This window comes from Euwallacea similis, chromosome 24 (assembly GCF_039881205.1).
Source record: "Euwallacea similis isolate ESF13 chromosome 24, ESF131.1, whole genome shotgun sequence".
Taxonomy (NCBI): Eukaryota; Metazoa; Arthropoda; class Insecta; order Coleoptera; family Curculionidae; genus Euwallacea; species Euwallacea similis.
The window spans coordinates 2,385,593-2,407,767 of record NC_089632.1 but is presented as its reverse complement, the minus strand read 5'-3'; the positions used below and the strand labels follow the sequence as shown (position 1 = coordinate 2,407,767).

The window sequence follows — 22,175 nt, the reverse complement described above, 5'->3', positions numbered from 1 at the left end:
TTACTTGGTTTTTAGTCGCATTATTGTAACACTAGCAATAATGCTTAAATATTTCATCACTTCAACACATCAAACACTTCACTGAAAGTAATATAGATGTGCGAACGAATCGAGTAAGTCATTTTTAGTTGAAAGTTAGTAATTATCTATTAGTTAAAAACACATAAACCATTACATATAGAGAAAACTTGGAGATTTTATATGAGCCTTTACAGGAATTTCTAGTTGTTATGCGAGTTCTTATGTTGCTTTCCAAAGTCAAATTAAAAAATTCATTCAATCCACAAATTTCTAGCTAACTGCGTTTAGGAGGTACACAGTGTCCTATATTCAACTCTTAATATAGGGATATTGGAAATCGTAAGAAATACAGTCTCAAATCGGCAAGTGTGACACATGGTTATTTTTTTTATTATCAGTGACTAGCCGAATTTGTAAAAAAATGGTCAAGTTCTTATTTGAAAAAAAATTTTGATGATGGCATTGAAAAACTGAAATGTTGTATCTCTGAAAAATTATTTTCATGTTTCTCTGTAATTTAAGGTAGAAAAAAAAGAAAGTAGCAATTTTCAATTTTATCCGGATATCTCTGGAAGTAATCAGAATGTTTAAAAAATTAAAAAGGCAAAGTACTCCTCTCATAAGACACAACTTTGCTTTTATTTAATCGACTCTGTATATCTTACGGTTTCCGAGATCCCCATGTTGAGAGTTGAATATATGTTATGTATAATGTTATATCCTTTACAGGATAAAACTACTACAAACGGGTACCGAAAGTGAAAAATTCGAGTTAAATTACTTGTTCGGTATACCAGCTACACGAGCGAATTTTTTTACACCCCTAGTGAACTAAGACGAACGAAAACGCGCTTAAAACTAGATAAATTTTTAACTCCGTTTTACACCTGTTAGATGGACATCGTAGGACAACTGTTAAATATAATGATGCTAATTCGGGCGATGCCCTTTTGGATGCCACTGGGCGGGTCTTCCTGTGTCTCCTTCTAAGAACACTTTTCGTTTTGCGCGGACCCAGCACTAGTAAAAAATTCAAACTTTGGGATTTCTTTTTATTTACTTGTATTAAACCGCACACCACTCAAAGACATCAGAAACCCACACGTCTGACTTCTACCCCTGTTATAAGATTCCGCATGTTTATGAAGCTGTGGTTTCCTAAACATTTTTTGAGGAAAGCGCGTTTGAAAAAAGAAACGCCAAAATTCGATTTGAGCACGGCACTACTCTCATTCTCCTTAACGGACCGATTTCGCAGGGGACGTGGTAGAAAGTCCAAGGATTCCTTTTTGGATGGCATTCAGTCTCAAACCATCTGCAAGCAATCATCTGCCCTCTACGATCCCCTAAATTCCACAACTAGACAAAATTATTGTACGGCTTGAAAAAAACAGTGATTTATACACAGTGTTCCTGAGATAACGACGTCCAGCGTTGCATCTCGTAAACGGTAATCGATACAAACTTTTTGGTTTTTCATTTATTTCGAAAAGAGACGAATTTTTGAATTAATTTTTCTTCGTATAAAATATGTCACAATATCAAATCGATTACCACTAAACTGCTCATCGTTTTATTGTTAAAAATATATGCTAAGAAGTATACACCAACAAGGAAGTATAAGAAAGACAATGTTTCTGGGCAGATCTTTACTGTAGCGAGATTTTCAACAGTTATACGATGACATAGTTGATAGATAGCAGATCAGCCGAAACCTAAATATTTCACATTTCTGTAACCATACAAACAAGCCCAAATTATATGACTGCCAGGACAACAAAACTCATATTTCACACACTCACAAAACCGTAGACTTCGCCTGTAATTCGGCTTTCACAAGTGGTTGAACTCTTGTGTGAAACTTCCATTAAATACTTTTTACAAAAAATTTACTATTATCTATTAAAATCTAAATAAATGCACAAAGATGTGTTGAAATGTTCCAGAAAAACTTAAATGCAAAAATAACCAAATCAATACCAAACGTAACATCATCGAAACAAAAACTACTTACAAAAGCGAAAATATTATGTAAAGTTTCGGAATACACTGAATTTACAAACAGAATAAACTGCATATAAAGTGTGAATTTTTTAATGGAATGCTCTAAGGCGGAATAAACAACCCATTGAATGAATGTATAAACTTTTTGAACAGTGCGAGTACAACCATTCTTCGCAGTTACTTTCAATTTCTTGAAAGAACAAAAAATATTGTGTTGAATAAATTTTAACTAAAACAAAATATTTATAACGAAATAAACTGACTATGTATGTAAATATAAGAATAAAAGTCCATAAAATAATGGAAAAACGAATAAAAGTACACTTTAAATATATCGTAAAAGACCATATTTCTACTTTCAAATCAACATTTTATCCCGAAGTTTTACGACCGACATAAATAAAGATAAATAGAGGGCAGCATAAAATTTTAAATATTCGAAATTCTGACACAAGGAAGTTTTATTATCAGCTATAGAGATTAAATTTGGTTGTCTTTATAGGTTGCAAGTTATAAGCCCACTAAAAATGGTTTTAAAATGTCGAGAAAAGGAAGACAAATAGATGGAAATTTTAACTAGTTCCCTCGTCATCATCATTCAAACTCAATCTATACGAAATAATTTTAAAAGCCTTCATCAAGGCTTACAGCATTAACGCCCTTTATTTTCCGATTTCATCCCCTATATGTTTGCCCAGAGTAAATGGAATTTTCCAACAACCATTTTTCTTCCTGTTTCCTTTAAAATCGATCTTTTATTTCGGGCGGTAATGTGTTTGCACCCCCCTCAACCAAGCCTTATTCGGGGTGCTCGTTTAAAAGCTGATATTACGATGGAGAAAATTTCAACTTTGTATGTGCACTTTTCAGCTAACAAAGAATTAATAAACAGATTATTACTAAGTTGTACTGTAGAGACTTGATTTGGTGGATTTCAGTAACAAATTCACCCTGAACATCCATGTTTTTACATTTTCTTGAAAAGTGGAATTAACTCTGGTAATTTAGCAATTTATTGCATTAACCCTTGACTGAAAGCAATAGTTTTTTTACGTAACGCATACGTAATGTAAGGTTTTATGAGACGAATCAGTTTATGGACTCGCTCGCAAACTCGCTCAGCCATAAACTGATTCGTTTCATAAAATCTCATTACGTACGCGTTACATACGTTTTATGTCTGATATCATGTTAATTTTCTAGAAGCTAAAAAAGTGAAAAGAAATTCATGTTAGTCATTCAGTGTTAAGGCATTATCAGTTCCCTAGTAAACACATAAATTACCTGTTTTATTCTATACTAGGATTATAAATTCACCTGCTTTATTGTACTCAATGTATGATCAATCCGTTTTTCGCGACAAAGCTGTAACACGGACGACCCTTTATAATCAAATTGAACATAGAGATTTAAACAATAAGAATGGAATGATATTCTAAATTAATTCAAATCGCCGTCATTATTGAAATTCGACATCTAGCAATCAAATGGCAATTTCACTTGTTTCAAGCGTACATTGAGTTGAATGTCATCTCACTTCATTGCCGTACAATAAAAAGGGACGTAAACATATTAGTTTTGTATTATTTTTACCAATTGAATTAGCTTTTAATTAACGCCACACTAAAGTGAGTATGACGTCATCATGCATCAGTGGTAGTCCACATTTTCCTAACATGGTAAACTTAACTGTTTAAAAAAAATATATAAAGAAAACGTTGTACAAAAACCGTCTATTTTGTTTCTCCGCACAAGTATCGAACACACGGAACATTCTACTTACTTTTGAGGTTCATTAGGATCCCTCTTCTTTTTTTTCTTCTGAACTTTCGGTTTCTTCTGTGCTTTCGCCAACACTGGATCTGTGGGTTCCGGACTAGGCCGCTTCATGGCCGTAATCTGAATAATAACTCAGTGATTATTCTCTTATGTAAAAACCAAGAAACACTTGCCATAGCAGGATGCGGTGTACTATCATCACTATCATCACTGGTAGTATGTTCCTGGCCTGGAGCAGGGGGGCTATTGCCCCGTCCTTGGGGGTGCTGGGGCGACGCCCCATATTGTCCCATTGACCCGGGGGGCGGCTGCCCGTGACTCATCATCATCTGCTGATGTTGCTGCTGCTGTTGCTGATGAATCATTAGAAGTTGATTATTATGCTGTTGCTGAAAATATTATCGTCATTACTGATTAGGTAGAAGGAAGTTTTCATTAATGACAATTATGTTAATTTTTGTTCAGTATTTCTATGCACGATTACATCGCTTTCTTTTCCCGTGACTTCATCTCATTCTCTTTGATTCACTCTCTTCACACTTGTCCTGCTCTCTTACATTTTGTTTTCATAAACAAGTCCTCAACTACCAATTGATTACATATGAATTTTCATAGTATAATATTAAAGATTTTTCTCGTAATTTAAATAATCTAAACACTTTCAGTAGTAAAAATCTTCGTCGATATTTAACGTGTTAATGAATTCTTACCTGTTGGGTTGATGACATGGAATAGTTAGGTTGAGGACTGTGGTATTGCTGACTGACCATTCCATGTTCCGGTCCCGAAAGATACAATGGTTGTTGGTATCCTCCCGTGGGGTCGTGCAGTCCCATGGCATCTTGTTGTTGGTTAATTTGTTGATTCATTTGTTGCATACCCTGCATTACATTGTTTTCATGAAGTTGTGATTAAAGATGTAAATTATACTAGGTATATACCTGCATTGGTGGTTGATAATGTTGTTGTTGCTCATTATGTCCCTGCTGATGTTGTGGCTGTTGCTGTTGTTGAGGTGGATGATTCATATTAGGAATATCAAATTCTTCATCCCCAAAATTGGGCGCATGAAATGTCTGAAAAAGAATTATTATGTATTTTCATAGACATAAATCCTTGATTGCGACATTTAATTACAGATAACTTGTTCTTGGAAGAGGAACGAATTAAGTTGTATAAAACATAAGTTATGTCAGATGAACTGTATTCTCCAAAGATTTGTACAAGGTCAGGCTTTCACGGTCACATAACTTATCGAAACAGTTTCGTTGAAATATCTCGCGAATTTATGGCATTTGAATCACGTTTAATTTTGGTTGGAATGTTATAAGTCGCATTCACAGAGCAACAGAAACAGGTATTTTGGGACCACTCACGATGAAGTCTGAGGGCTTATATTATTGGTAAAAATTCTATTTTTAAGACTAAATCTAGTAAGATGAAAGTTGAGATTTTTCGAGTACATGACTTATTAAGGGCAGTATAATAATTGCAGTACAATATGTTTAAACTAAACATTTTCTAATGCAAAAACGTCCAGTAATCTAGCTAGTGGAAATTGTAGGTATAATTCGAACGGCGAAAAAATTCCCTGAAGTTTCTAACACTTTGTAATGCCTCGGGAATTACCAAATTTCAAAATGTAATTACATACATATATATACAATAGAAGTAGATAATAATGTATAAGCGGTGACCGGAAAATCACTTGTTTTCTACCATTAGTGTTTACAAATCAATTTTCTTGATCAGCCAATAACTCTGTAGTTGACGAAAATTAGTCTTCATGCATCTAAATGGAAAATATTTTGCATTAAAGCCTGGTCTAAAGAATTTGAACAATTTCATTATTAAAAAGTCGCACAATTGGTGGGGAAAACAATATTTGTTTAAAATGATTCAGCTTGTACATTTTTTGAGTTTAGATTCTCTTTCATGCGCGGTTGAAATTTTTGCTCAGGGCGTATCATTTGAAGCAAAAAGTTGTTTTGACGACCGGATTTTTTTGTGATCCTGTATATTTAAAATTGATTGCTAGATTTTTGTACGATAACTATTTTCCTGTTTCGGCCTGTGTCTCTGAAAATAAAGTTACAAAAAATCTAAAGAAATTCTTAAAAGTTAAGTCATATGACCAACTGATATCATAAAAGATGACCGAGCTGGGATGAAATTTAGAATCAAGACAATTGTTTTAAATTCAATTATCAAAATTTTACATGAGGCCATTTGGTGATTTTTCCATTATTAAATACCATAATGAACCTATCTGGCCCCAATAGAAAATTGCCAGTCTTCTTTAAAACGTACAATTTGCAGAGTGTTTGTAAAATTTCTAAAAATCTCTTAAATTAATTAAATTTCTACCCACATCTTCGTCAAATTTGCCGAAAAATCAAGACAAAACATATCTAGTGTGAAATAAATTCAAAATGAACGGCATTAAAGTTGGTGTGTTTTCTTGTGCTTCCTGTGGTTATAAATATGTAAAAAAGAAAGAGGGAGAAAAAAGAGAATGGTGAGATCACGCGATAAATACTGAACAGTGCCAAATGGGTCATTTTTACAGGCTTTATCCAGATCCTATGGCAGACCAGACAAAAACTAAATTTACGTCCGCATGTCTATTAAATTGATGAGTACTTGGTGGCGACCATTGGGAATAATATGACTAGTGAAAAACGTCAATTTTTAAAGTTAACTTCTGTTAGTGTAATTGTCATTATTGACGTTACTAACATTTGCAAACATTCAACTTGAATCGTATTTTTCCGTGTTAAATTCCACTTTAAAAATTATCTGGGTAATTTAAAATATGGAAAATGAAACATGCCGCTAGTAGTAGTAGTAGTAGTAGTAGTAGTAGTAATAGTAGTAGTAGTAGTAGTAGTAGTAGTAGTAGTAGTAGTAGTATGATGATGATGATGATTCCTCTTGTGTACCGCAGGCAGTATTTGCAGAGTGTGGTGTTCTAAATTTGTTGAAAATATAATTCGATAATGGTTTTCCTAATCATGTCAATCAAATTACATCAAACGTCAAGTTCGTTGATGGTCAGTTGTTGATAAAAGATGGTTGAAGAGTGGTTAATATTTTTTTTCTACGACTAAATTCTGTTTATATAGTAGGGGTCATGCGACGCTCACACTCACGTTCAAATAAGCGCGGCGCCCAGTTGAATGCATACGACCATGGCGCTAACTTTCGTGTGAAGACACTGATTACTTTTCAATGAATTATATGTTGAGCTTAACTTAAGTGAAGTCTGAATGTTGTGAGCTGTAATATGAAATTATATATCGACCCAAGTTCAAGTTGAGAAGCTTATGGAAGTGATGGAAGTAGTACTATTAACATTGGGTGGGAAGAATTTTTTAAATGGCAAAAAAACGCAAGGACATAAAAACACGAAATTTAAAAAAATATATGAAATTCAAGCAATCCAAATCTCTTAATCACAAAATGTAATAATGGAGATAAATAAAAATGATACTGGTTAAATGTTTATAGTAAAAAAAATTAAGGATTTATCCGTTAAAGCCCGTAGGCAACGGTATGTCCCAATCAACGATACTTTGCTTGTGAATAATAAAAAAACCTGTCTAGTAATCCTTTAGAGGAAAATTATAAATATGCTATTAACATTAATATCAAATTAGTTTCCATGTAAATAAAAAATTTGACTAATACCGAGGCGCTATAATCACATTTTTTCAGAAATTAGCTTAGTTATCAACACATTAATAATTTGATTCGTATTTGACTCTTACGAACTTCCACAACTGACATATTCCCTTGCTACTCGTAGTCCTGTCAACAGAGCAATAAACGTCAGTACATTTATATTTTATTAAGTTTTGAATATACCTTGAAGTGTAGATATAGAGTATTTATGGGAAAATTATCTTACGTAATATTCATTTTGTGCCTTTTGAAAAAGAGTCGAGGAAAAAATTACCACACCAGCGCCAACCAATACACAAATTTAATTTTGAATTTGTATTTTTCTCTCAACAAACGTATAATCTCTTCCACTCCGTGTCCATTTTCGAAAAAAGGACAATCATTTTCCCATAATTTGGAAATTTTTCCTTACTTACACGTGACGTTTACATCATATATTTTATTTTTCATAGTGGCTGCTTAACAACATGTTAATCGATGATTGACCAGAAACTATTAATGTTTAACGTAGATGGAAGTGTTAAATGTAATCTGGGAAATCTTCTATGGCAGCCACAAGAAAAATAAAGGCTGATGATTGTTCCAGAAAACCGAAACGTTGTCTTTAAATTTTGATTTCAAAGGCGCATTCCACTCGAAAAGTTTCATTTAAAAAGAAAAATCTTATACACTTTTTTTTTAGACCAATCCATCTAAAATAAAAAGCTTGAAATGTTTCATTTTTTATTGAAATACGTCTTCAGAATTTCCATTAATTTAATTAAGCAAGTGACCTATTATGCAATTGATGCTCTAAAGAAATGTTTCCCGGTTCTATCTTTGAAAATGTGTAATAGCAAAACAATAACTCAATTATTGTACCCACCTTGTAATCGTGCAAACAATTTAAGTAAATTCTAAAAATATAGAAACAAATCAAATAAAAGGATTTATAAATAATTTCGCAGGTTCTTTTGTTACGTTAGCTTTCGCGGAAGGCCTTAAATTAAATTTTATTAGTCCAGGGGCGATGAATTACGCTAAAGTGCGCCATTATGTAAATTTATTTGCATTTTACCTGAGTTTAAATCTTGTTCCTGACAGATGCAAATTATTCCTTTGGATAGAAAAAGCACCTCATTCCTAGTGAATATTTTTAGAATTAATGATGTTTAACTCAATTCTCTAGTTTACCGAAAGTCCCTGCAATCAGTCAAAATCGATATCATTCAACCGTATTAGGCTCGAATCTAATTATAAGTTACCACCATTCCAAAGAGAATACATACATTCGTTTTACAGTAAATATGATCTATGAGCACAAAGTTACCTTGAAATCATGGTCGTTGACCTAAGTTATATTCATTCTCTCATTGTTTGCATTATCTATCATTGGATCTACAGAGTAGTGAAACAAGGCACTGAAGAATTATGGGAGTTATTTAAGGTAAAGAGTGTCGTGACGCAGTCTTCTGATAATAATCAATGTTTTTTCATGTTTACAATCCGAGCTCAATTAAGTTTCAATAGAAGAAAATTGTCTCGTAAAAGCAAATGGCTCATATTATTCTCCTCAAAAGAGAGTGTATTGATTTTGATGCGTCTCGTAAAATATTTTAGGGACCAAGCGGAAATTCGAAGATCAAAAGTTTTTAAGTATCGCTATAAATTTTACATAGTGTATCTGTTTACGCCTTTCTCTGAGGTCCAAATGGAAAAGTTATTATGTAAAATCGAGAAACTTTCTTGGAAAGATATCCATTTGGGAAAATGCATTTTGTTCTCTTATATTTGTTTCGTCGTATTCGACTTTTATTTCTTTGAAGTGAAATACGGGCAAAATATAATTTGCAAACAGGTATTCTATTTTAGATAAAACGCATAAAATATCTTTTAATATTAATTTCTGAATCGTCACACTCACAGCCCGACCATGTTGCAAAGTTTCGTTCCATTACAATCAAAGCACTTTAAACCGAATGAATAGTCCATATTAAATTTTCAATTTCCCCAACTATCGATCCGCCGAAGGAAGTTGTTGAATTCGTACCAAACTTACATTTTCCAATTTAGAAGTTTTACGAGCCAAACTTTCGAAACTCTCTAAACTAAATTTACCCAAACTCGGAGAATAATTCATTACATTTAATTAGGGAAAAATAACAAATCCCGAAGCTCCCTAAATAAAAATTCGCGAAGTTGATTTATAATGTTCATATAATTCTTCTTTATTTTCATACGAAGTTATGAGCCATATTTCTCGGCTGTCATATAAATTACGTACAACGGGTATTCAGCTGAACTCTATTAAAGTTCGCTCGCTAGGTCCTGGCAAGGGAGAGAGGAATAGGGGTAGTGATAAGGCAGATTATGTAAGTCATCCTCTTTCAAAATAGTCGATATTTCAGCTCTGTTGGAAGATATGAATGAGTATGAAAAAACGTCTCAAACATTACAAACTTTGGTGCAAACTATAGGTGAATGTGAAAGGGAGGATTAAATACCTATTTGTATCCGATAGAAAGAGTGCGGAAACATGTTGGAATACACAACAGCAGCATACAATATGAACCAGTTTATACAAGCAGGATTGTTGTTATAGACAGTGCTCTGTTCAAGGTGCTCCAGATATTATATCATACATTCTGCTGTGTACTAAAACTATCAAGAAAAGATAATACATTTTTAAAAATGTTGCTCTTCCGTAACATCGATATACGAATCGGCATAGGTGAGGGGTAAATAACATGTAAATAGCAATACTAATTGGAGTTTAAATGAAATATTTTTAAGCAATTTTAATTTCATTAGTAAAATCTATTATTAAAATATTTGCCCTATGAGATCCTGTATAAACAGGTAATATATTTTTAAATTATTTTACAGAATGTGCCAAATTGTTTTGGTCAGCGATGATCTCAAAACTTCTTTGAAATGAAAGAGTGATTTGCATATAAAAGTTATAAGATCGAGATAGATGTATAGGTTCAACATAATTTTAAACATATGTTGTTTCAAAAAATTACAACAGAATTCAATTTTTTTATTTTAAATAAAACCCCCTGTATATTATTGCATTTTGGATATCTCACAAATTTTTAAAATTATTTTGTTTGCTTTGTGTCATATCATGACAGACATTTTCCAGAATTATAAGGAAATATTTGGAAATATGTAATTAACTTTAAACTTTATTACTCTATATTTCTCTTATTATCAAATGTAGGATGTAGGTAAATTGGTTTAAATATTAATATTTTTACAGAAACAATGATTTGTATTTCAATCGTGTTATGGAACTTTTTATATAATTTAACAAATTCTTACCTGTTCTGTCATGTCGTATCCGTTGGATTGAAAGTTATTGGACTGTGGTATACTTAGGGAAAGGTCAACGTTCTCGGATCTCTGAAACAATAAAAAGAAATATAAATAACATGTATTTATACAGGTAAAGGTGTTTTATATACTTTTGGTTTTGAGTACCTAAATAATGAGGGATAGTAATATTGTCAACAATAAAAAAAAAATATTCTTGATATATTAGAAGTCAATTCGACGTGCAGCAATGTTTGAAATAACATTTCATTTTCCAATGATTAAAAAAAAATATCCACTGACACCATTATTTAAAAAAAATTGTAAAAATGTCAAAGAAATTTCATTCTTATTTTTTCATCACAATATGTTCAAAATTAAAGAAAATTTTGTATAAAACTAGTAACTTAAACCTGCCTATTCGCTCAAAAACTTGGCCACTCTCTAAAAATCCTTAATTTATTTGTACTAAGTAAAGTAAAGTAAAGTAGTAAATAACTACTGTTTTCATCATTATGTCTCTCAAATTTCATTGCTGTTTGATGTTCACATTTTGAGGTTCATTTTCATTCTAACTCAAATACGTCATTAGTATTAAAGGACAACAATTTCAATTATATTTTTATTGTAAAGAAATGTCTTTCCAAATAATTGTATTTAAAAAAAAAAAAGAAAAAAGACGAGGCAGATGTAGTCAAAAACAAATAGACTTTTTAACTGAATTATTCTGCGATTCGAATCTTGTCAGTTTAAATCCGTAATACTTTGCAGATAAATAATTTGCAAAGAATAAAGAAACACGGGGTTAAAGAGACAAACTTTTACGCCAAAAATTTTGGTTTTTGAAATATCTTCATTTACAATTTCATTTCCAATAGTATTGCAATTTCCTGGAATTATGCTTAATCTTGCTCATTCCAATTTCCTGAGATTGTGTCTGATCCTGCTTAGTCGCCAAACACCTCTTTAATTCCTCAGCAAAAGTAGCCTATTTTGAGTATAAATAAATAAGTTATTCTTTCAAAAATTTCAGTTTTAAGACTGTCTGCATTTCAAATTTTCTAGGCTACAATACATATTCCTAGCTGCCTAACCTTGCTCACTTTGAAATACCTCTATGATTTTAATTCAAATCAGGATGAGGGGGATGAGAAGGGGGAAAGTTAATTGACTGGGCTTTCGAATTTTTAACGAAAAATGTCATTTTTTTTCCTAATCTCACACACTGGTTTGCCGCGGGACGACTTGGTTTACCACAACCCAACTAACAACGGCAACAATAATTGAAGGGGCAAAATCTGCCGAATACTCCGACGCTTGTGTATGTGCCGATTATTTTATTTATATACCCTGTCCCAAGTAGGAATTTATTCTAGAAGAGGCTCATCCGACATGTCGGACGGACATACTCCTGGCGCGCCTCGCCAGAAATATGTCCATGCCAATTCGGGTGCGTGGTACCTTCAGCGACATATTCAATACTCTGTCGATCCGAACGTACCGTGTTAATTCAACTATTCCGATCCAATCCAGTGCGTGTACTCCTTTACACAGTAGTGATTTTAGTGTTATTTTATTCGTAAACCGATGCTCCTAATAGAATCTATCTGTCCCAGCTGTTAAGATAATCGCAAGATATGAAATTTGGACGCATAAACGCGTGTCTCATAAACGCTTATGTATCCGCATTAGTCTCATCTTCGAATAACTATAGCCTGCCGAGTCGATCGTTCCGACCCAATCCTGTTCGTGTCCTCCTTTACACACCATTGTTTTTTATATTGTTTTATTCATAACACGATACTCCTAATAGAGTATCATCTGTCCCATCTGTTAAGATCATCACAAGATGAGAAATTTGGACGTATAAATGCGTCTATCAAAAGCGATTTATGTTCTCTCATTAGTCGCATTTCCAAATAATTATATCGTGCCGAGTCGACCGTTCCGTGCCGATCCAGTGCGTGTGCTGCTTCGCCCAGTATTACTTTTAATATTATTTTATTCCTATATTTATGTTCCTGATGGAGGATATGTGTACCATCTGTTATGATCATCGCAAGATGCGAAATTTGAACGCACAAACGCGTGTCTCGAAAGTGTTTTATGTCCTCATATTAATCGCATTTGCGAATAATTATAATCTATCTAGTCGACCGTTCCGACCCAATCCTGTTCGTGTGCCCCTATACACATAATTATTTTTAGTATTATTTTACTCATAAATTGACCATTCCAGTGAAGTATTTCTGTACCATCTGTTAAGATAATCGTAAAGTGCTGAATTTGGACGCACAAACGCGTCTCTTAAAATCGCTTAATGTCTTCGCATCAGGAGCATTTCCGATAATTATACCTCGCCGAGTCGATCGTTTGGAGCCAATCCATCCTCCTAACAGAGGATCTCTGTCCGATCTTTTAAGATATCCACGAAATGCGAAATTTAGACGAACAAACGCGTCTCTAATAACCACTTTGTCTTCGCATCAGTCGCATTCCCGAATTATACTTTTTCGTGGTTTGTTCTGTGATTTATACATTACAGTAAATTTTTACCGGCATTGCCACACTGTTCTGACCGCCCATATCAAGAGATTCGCTTTCTCTATACCTACTTGTTTACCAACATTATACGTACCTCTAAATTAATAAATATACTACAGATTAGTATCAATATATTTGATTAGATATACACTATTATATGGTGAAGGCGAAAGAATGCACGCTGTACTACTACTCGGCGGAAAAACAAACACGAGCCCACGAGTAGTTTATCACTAAACGGAAAAATATTGCCAAAACCAAAAGTGGAATTAATGGGAAGATTCACAAAACTATTCGGTTCATATTGAGTTGGGTATCATGCAGCCTTCAAATATTCGCCGATTATTGAATGAATTTGCACGTGGACCCGGAAAGAGCGTAAGTTAGGTTAAAACACGGACCACTGTTCGGACCAGACCCGACGTAGTCATAGATTATTTCTGACCGTCGCGTTGTGCAAGATCGCATTCGTTTCCAGTAGTGAGTGCGGTGTTGCCGCTGCTTGACATTAGAGAAAGAGAAAGATCTCAGCTTTAATTTTGACAAAAAAGTGTGAGTTTTTTTTTAAATTAAGAGCTGCCTCTCAGTTGCGTCATGTTGATGTATGTCGATCATGTCGACGCTTGTCAGATGGAGGGTACTGGAAAATTTTGGAAATCGTGAGAAATGCGATGTTACGTATGAAGTAAAGCGAAATTTTGGAAAATGTTGAGGGTTTAATTCAATTAAACGGCATCCTGTAGGTGTGGGGAGACCCGATTACGACAGATATTTACGTGCAGAGGGCTGAAAGAATAAGATTACACCCACGGTCGAGGTTTGAAATCCGATGCGAACCAGAGGGTCCTTTTTCGGTCAAGGACATAATCCTTTTGGTCTCTCGTATGTGCGACGTTTTACGTACAAATAACTTTTAAATCTTCTACATGCCAGTAGAATAGTATACCTAGTTGTTTGATTGAAGGCGGTTAAAAAATTAACAGGTCTTATTTTCATTTTACGATCTGTTGCCAAGAGCGACGGGCATCATTGTAGCTTTACGGCCCGTTGCCGTGAGCGACGGGCCGTAAAAATATAACAACGCCCGCTGGTCATTGTTTCCGCCATGAATACTAACATGTAAACAAACAGTTTCGATCTATTTGTGTGTAAAAGAAATTATGTGCATTTCGGGTTTTTTTTGGGCTGTCCAAACGCCCTGACCAAAATACAGTCGAAGGTGGATTTCCAAAAATATAGCAAAAAGAATGATTTTCCAAAAACCACATTTTTTCTACGACCATGTAAGAAAGGTAATTTTCATAGTACTTTATCCTAACTGAAAACTTTGTTTTCATCTCTAGAGTAAGATTATACCATAACGCTAATTTTCATTTCTAGCGATAAAGTTAACGATATGGGAATTAAACTTTCATCTCTAGAGATGAAGTGTTCGTCCAAGTCTGAGAAGGAGCCCCCGGCTGTCCAAGTCTAAAAAGGGGACCCCAGTCGTTCAGATCGTAATAAACAACTTGCAAAACTGGAAAGCCGTTTTCCTCATACTAATATTATCCATTTAGGAATTTAGCGATTTTCAGTTAGTATGTATAATGAAACATTCAGTTTCTCTACATTTCCTAACTTAATATCAAATTCCATTATAGGGATAACAATTAAGGAAAACAGCGCTCCTAAATGAGCGTTAAAGAATCGTTCCTTATTCGTTATGAGTGCAAACCAAAGAGTCTGAATTATAAAATAAAATTCCAGCCAAACAGCGGAAACGCAAATATTTGCTTTTTTGTTTAGTACCCGTGTTTCACAATTATAATTTTAATTAATATTCTGTTTTTCTAAAAAGAAAACAAATAAACGGCTAAAGTTTGAACAATGAAGATTAAAAGTAAACAACACTGCGAGTTTTGAGTTTAAAACTGCGGTGCTGCGGGCGGAAAAGGAGGTTAAAAATAGGGGTGCAGCCTTTATTCCCCCCTTTCGTTAAATGTATTTCGCATTAAGTTTCTAATTTCTGCCCTTATAATTAGCTACTAGTAATCAACGCATCAGAAGTAGGTTACCTATAGGTATGACTCAACACGATCTTTCCTATTTTAGACCGAGTTATAATATCTTGGTTAATGTCAGACAGGTTCTCAAAGATTTTTTTATTGTTTCTGTGCCCTGATTCGAAAAAGCCATTGTCCTGAACATGAACGACAGTCAAAGCGTGGGTGAAAATATCACTGAACATCGAAATTATCAAATGCTACAACAAGTAAAGGTTATTGCGCCTTTCATGACCATTACGTAAGCGATGTTTACAAACCCAATTTGTGCATATGTATTCGCCCCATAAATATTAATTTATGAATATCAGATATTTAATAGCTTTTATATGGGCCATATAATACTTATAAAAAAACGTGGAAATTAAAAACAATAATTTTTCATCAGAAAGTTATGTGCGTGATTCACAATCATTTCTATAACCATAATGGATTTAGATCGAGCACCAAATTGCATAGGCTGAGATGCAAAAACTAATCTCATATATTAAGCCGTTTCGTAACATTGCGGTGTATAATTAATTCCGAGAGGACTTACCTATTTGATTTACGTTCTGAAATTACCTAGAGGCTTAATTGAAATTACAGCTTTGGAACAATTTAATTCTCGTATGTATCTCCATAAACTGCTAGAGCAAGATAAGACAAAATAATATTTCATCGCATAGTCTAATTAAATTATACACATCTTGACGAAGAAATAAAAAAATTGCTTTTTCCTTATCATCAATCATTACAACTTCACAATTCACTTTGACAAGAAACCTCGAACAATACTGAGACCAATCAGATAGTCCGTTCAAAAGGCGAGACAGTTTAGAAAAATTCTATCTAATCTTAGACCACCCTCCGCTTCAGAACTAGAGGAAATTTTGATAGGCTCATCTCCTGAAGAATAAGCTAGAAAAAGAAAACGTAGTGAAATCATGAAATAGCAAAGCACCATAAATAGCTTAGATGCAGAAGCATTAGAAATATGTAATCTCAGTGAAGACATCAAGACTCCCATGGATATAATCAAGGCAAACAATAATACCCAACCATGGGAAAAATTCTTTCTGCTTTAAAAAACTTGTAAACACCATCATTACCTTACTGACAGGAAAATTCAAGGCCGCACAGAGAAAATTCTAGGAGCGTCATGTGGAAATCCTCAAAGTTCCATACTAGGACCAGTTTTTTGAAATCTGAAGAAGGGCGTATATGCAGATGGTTTGACAATTTAGTTGCAGCATTAACCAAGAAATCAGCAAAGAGCAAAGCATCCCACATAGTGTTTAGAGTCAAAGAAAAATGAGAAAACATGAATTTGCGAGTGGCATTAGAAAAAAAATAAATTGTGAACGTAATGACCAAGGAACACTTCTTTCAAGTCAAAGATGAGGAAAATGCTTGGACCCAGATTCTCGAATCTAAAGAGTAGAATATTCCAGGGGAATGACCTCAATATGACGTATATTTGTTGATATTCTATATGGCTGCACAATGTTGGTTGCTTTATTTTGACGTCAGTCCTAGGGAAAGTTTTACTTCCCAAATTCGCGAATGTGGCCTCTAGGAGTTTATGTCGTATTTAGGTATCTATACAGACAGGGTGTATGAAAATTTTAAGAAAACTATCATCAGAATATTCAAAGAAGTCACAGTAGTGTATTATAATTGAGAGGAAAATCCAGAACATACACTGTTCTAATGCAAAGAATTTCTGGACCTAGAGTAAATGCTGCATGTAGGGAAACTAGTCTGCTCGTTGATGTTTTACATTCCGTAACCTCCACTCCTTCTTCGGAGAAAGTAGGACTGTGGAGAGTCTGTTCTCTGTACGGAGTCTTCTTTCTGTTGAATCGTTAGAGAAAGAAGGTTGAAAAGACATTCTATAGCAGTCGTAGGCGTGATTCTCATAGGTTTTGTTATGCAGAGATAGCAGTTTTGCCACTATAGTACTTTGCTTCTTTTTTTTTGGAATTAAGGTATAGCTTTGTATGTGATTATTGGTTCAATGACTCAGTGAATTTGTGGTAGGGCCAACCTCCAGGACATTTCGTAACTTTTTTGCACATTCTCAATGTTTCCTGTGCCGTGTTGGCCACGTGGGTGTTTCATATTAGTGATTTATTAAGGGGGAGTTCCTGACATTTCACTTTTGTTGAGAAAGGAATTCTTATCCCAAGGAAAGACAGTTTCTTCAGGCAGTGCGGTTACCTCCTTTTGGCGAACAAAACAATAATCATTTTCATGGGGTTGATTGCCGGATTTTTTAAGGTTCTAAAAGACGCCTTTTCACCACTTTTGATATATCAGTAAATTAAATGATCAAAACACATTTTGCAATGAATTCCTGAGATATAAAGGGTTTTCCGTGTGCTCAAATCGATTTTAAAGTGGTTGATTTGTTGAAATGGTTATAGGATCTTTTATTGAAATTAGAAAAATTCATTATTAAGGGAAGCAAGTTTTCGTACGTGTATTCTTAAGAGTTTGAATTGTTCCCATTCAGGAGTTTTCCACATTTTCGCATTTAAACGCAAAAGTTACTCAAATAACTTCTGTCATTTTATCAAAGTTTGCTCATTATTTCTTCCCAATATGCAAATGGAAAACACGTAATGTTCGGCCCAGTTTTCAATTATCTTGGTGCTAGATGTTTTGTGTATTATTGTCCCCTGTTATTTTTCCCAACGTTACACTAAAGGTAAATTGGCTCCCATGTAGAACGAAAAGAAACAAAACGCAGCAACAAAGCTAAAACTGCGAATCGTTAATTAACCCTTTTTTGTTTTTTAACTAACGTTCGAATTGGGCCCCAGATGCATGTTTGTTTGCCTTTCTCCAATAAACAAGTCTATTTTGTCTTTTCAAAGTAACATATAACTATCAATGTTATAAAAAAAGGAAAAATAAGAAAATCCGTACAAATTTACGAGTTTCACGGTTCTATTCAAATAAAAATCGTACATCATTTCCAGGACAAGGGGCAATTAATAACTGTGCTAAATATTGGGCCTCCAGCTCGGATTTTTCGTATTCATGACCTTCTCTTGTTCGGAAAAAATTAAAAATCTAAATAAAACATTACGAGGGGTCCTTTGTTTTAGTTATATATCGCAGATCGCGGCTGGCCATTGTTTCTGAATTTATTACTTCGACTCCCTTTGTCGACAAAAAAATGGAAAAAATGTAAAAGGCTGGTTACAAAAGTGGTCTTTGTATTACTGCGTTCCAGTTTTGCGGCTTCGAAAAATTGAAACCCTTTTCAAACGTGGATTTATTGACCAATAAAGGCAATACAAAAATTATAAATGCAGTTTGTTGTGCATAAAACCAAAGATAAAAAGGAAGCGTTGCATATGAGTTTAAATCACAGACTAGGCTTGAGCAACTCTCACTGAATTATGCATAAAATATGATTTGGATTACTAAAAGAACCATATGCAGGAATGTTATGTATTAAGTTAGTGAAATTAAAACAAAACTGCCTCGGTCAACGGGCACACTCGAAAATTTAATTAAAAAGTTAAAATTAGTTTTTGTTGTAATTCGCCATTTTTAAATACTTTTCCTTTTGTGCTTGTACAATCAAAACTTTGTCGGGAGTATAATTAAATGCCCAGCAAGATAAGGACCCTCAGAGCCTCTATTCAGATTCATATAACTGCTATTGCCTGTTTTATAATTTTATTGACTGCATTTCTTTTCTTCTCTTTGGTAACCCAAAAGTTATTATCTTTCAGTTAAACTGGTTCTTTTATCATTTTTAAATGAACAGTTTCAGACAGTTTGTAGTAAGTAGCATGTCCAGGTCTTTATTATTGCTATTTTAATAATGGAGTAGTGATGCTTTTTAATTATACTTATATCAAATCATTACTGAGGTTAACTGGCGTGATACCAGGTTTTTATCTATACCTGCTATGCTGTTATTCTGCAACACTTATTAACAACTTTATAAAAACTTTGATAATGAAATTAATACGTTATTAAAGAACATCCTTTAAATGAACAGCTTAAAATGACGAATTGTTCTATTTGTGCCACAATTAAAAACTTACTATAAACTGTCTATTTCAGATAGGTAATTACGGTTAGAAAGATGATAATCGATGCTTTAAGGATTTTTATTTTATCGCTCACAATATTAAATTAAATGAGTACTTTTGATAGAATATGAACTGGCGGGTAGAATTTTGTTAGTGAGTTGTCAAAAATAAAGTGCTCACTAACGTTCTGACTGCGCTCGTCAGTGGATAAACAAATTACTGTTTATCCCACCAGATCAAACATACGAGAAAATTTACCGAATCATTACCATATTGCCATTACATAACAATTCCTTCCAGTTTTACATTACGTAATGCATGTTCTTTCATGACCCAATTTAAATGAAATAAACATTTATTATTAACCTTTCCAATCAACTATACGAAAACAATTAATGTTGAATAATTCCCAAGTCAAAGTAATGAGAGGGCGATTTATTGTTTGCGATCAAAAATCCTTGATATAGCACTTATTAGATTTTACACCTAAAGTGTAATTAACATGAAATATTTAACAACTATTAAGCAAGAGTAACAGCTTAGAGAGCCAAATCCATTTATAATGATTCATTTGAAAATTATGAAAAATTTTAAATCACGTTGTTCTAAATCCGTCAGTTATTTTCGAAAAATAGTTTATTTTACAAGGTTTTGCGAAAAAGTATCAAATTTATTGCCATAATGATATTTGTGATTTAATAAATTTACGTTTTCGCTAAGGAAAATGCAATTTTTTTCCGATTCTATTGTTTTTGGATCGACGAAGTTGGATTTAAAGGCGGAGATTGAAGAAAAAGACGACAGTGACTCAGAACATTAGCTGTAAAGTGTTACTTTTAATGTTTAGGTAGTAAAAATGTTACTTTACAGTCTAAACATTAAATGTGACACTTTGCAGCCTATTTTAAGTCTTTAAAAGGTCACTTTTAATCATACACATTTGTGAAAAAGATCATTTATTGATTAATTCAGATACTTCAGTTTATTGAAAAAATAAAACTTGAAGCATGATGTTTAACTACATATGATATGTAAAAAATGGCAAACACTAATTTGGCTACTTTTACATCCAAATCGAATCATAAAATTACTTTGGAAAGAGCCAAAATTTTTATTAGATTAAAAAAAGGTGCTACAGCATAAAAAATCCCTGAAAATACTAAAAACGGGGCGAAACTGATTCAAATGTGTCCAGAAAGTATGCAACAAAAAATTTTAGAAAACGCAAACATGAATCCAGCCCCACTTCACTAAAAAAGTAAAAGGACCCTATAAGGATACTAAGAATAAAATCTTCCATAACTATCCAACAATCGATGCAAGAATTCAAAAAATTTATTAAAAGAACTGAATTGAAAATAATGAATCTTCTATGTACCTACCATTTACGACAAACATGAATGTTGCCTGTGCAATAAGTGAGAAATGTGGATTCTACACTAAAAAAAAAATTATCCATAAGAGACTTTTGCTTCCAAATTTTGTATGGCATTAAGTATTTTATAAGGCATTTTGTATGACATGGACGAGATCATCGTGATTGTTTTAGATTAATAGTAAAACTAATTGATCTGACTCACCTCATTAAGATAAATAAATTTTGTCGATTTCTCGTATATATTCTGCATAATGAGAATGAAAATATTTATAAAATATTTAATACGATATGTGTTATTCGATTTGCCATACATAACTTACCTTGAATTTATGTATTGCTTAGAATCGCAAAAATATTGTGAACTACCCTTAAACCATGTGATCTTAGAAATAAGAAACCTATGAAAATTTGAATACAGCAATAAGCTGTTCATTTCATATTTCTTTGACATTTCCGATAATTGTAGTATTACTTTGAGATTGTGTTGATAAATGAAAATCCAGTTTTTGTAATAGCGAATAATGGGAAAAAGTAAACATTGCAGTGCAAAAAGAACGATGAATAATAATTCGGATGAAGCACCAAAATAACAACATTTCGTATATCGCTCGAACTTTAAATTGTTCTCGTTGTAAAGTGCGGAATGCGGTTAGGCACTATGAAGAACTAAACACACGACAGCCCCCCCCAAAAAAAAGTGTCTGCCAAGAAAAACAACGGCAATGGACGATAGAATAATTATAAGATTAAGTAAAATTGATTCATTTTTAACTTCTAATAAAATCAAACATGAAGCGAGCTCCATCTACAACATGAACATATCAGCCAGGACAATACGTCGACGTTTGAACGATTAAAATCTTCGAGGGTGTATCGCCGTAAAGAAGCTACTTGTTTCTCTAAAAAATAGGAAAAGACGTTTATCCATTGCACAAACCATTCCAATTTTGGAAAAATGTCTTGTGGTCCGACGAATCGAAATTTAATCTTTTTTCTTTAGATGGAAAAATATACGTACGTCGTCCCAAAAATTGAACTTTAGATCCTCGTTATACATTAAAAACTATTAAACATTTTGGTGGAAATATTTTAGTTTAGGAAGCCATATCATGGCATGGGGTTGGTTTGATCGTTAGAATTCATGGAAAAATATATTAATACTATTATAAAGATATTTTGGAAAATATAATGGAACCATTTGCAGACGAGAATTTGCCTCTTATATGGAAGCTCTTGCATGATAACGACCCTTAACATTCGGCTCATTTGGTGAAATAGTGGTTCCAAGATCATCACTTTGATGTTTTGGACTGGTCTGCCCAGAGTCCTGACATAAATCCGATAGAGAATTTGTGGAAAGACTTTAAAATAGCGATAGTGAATAAA

The 22,175-nt window shown here is 33.4% G+C and overlaps 1 protein-coding gene across 5 annotated transcripts in view; it reads right to left on the bottom strand.

The window, feature by feature from the left end:
- Nucleotides 1-22,175, bottom strand: part of LOC136416624 (TOX high mobility group box family member 4) — a 94,610-nt gene that overhangs the window by 9,217 nt on the left and 63,218 nt on the right. For 4 of the 5 annotated variants that reach the window (XM_066401893.1, XM_066401898.1, XM_066401897.1 and 1 more), the window contains exons 2-6: nt 10,795-10,875; nt 4,746-4,880; nt 4,515-4,685; nt 3,978-4,193; nt 3,809-3,924 (exon numbers count right to left, since the gene is read on the bottom strand). In XM_066401893.1, the coding sequence (XP_066257990.1) occupies nt 3,809-3,924; nt 3,978-4,193; nt 4,515-4,685; nt 4,746-4,880; nt 10,795-10,875 (719 nt within the window). Of the gene's footprint in view, nt 1-3,808; nt 3,925-3,977; nt 4,194-4,514; nt 4,686-4,745; nt 4,881-10,794; nt 10,876-13,423; nt 13,762-22,175 lie in introns of those variants that run through there. The other variant, XM_066401894.1, reaches the window with a different exon arrangement.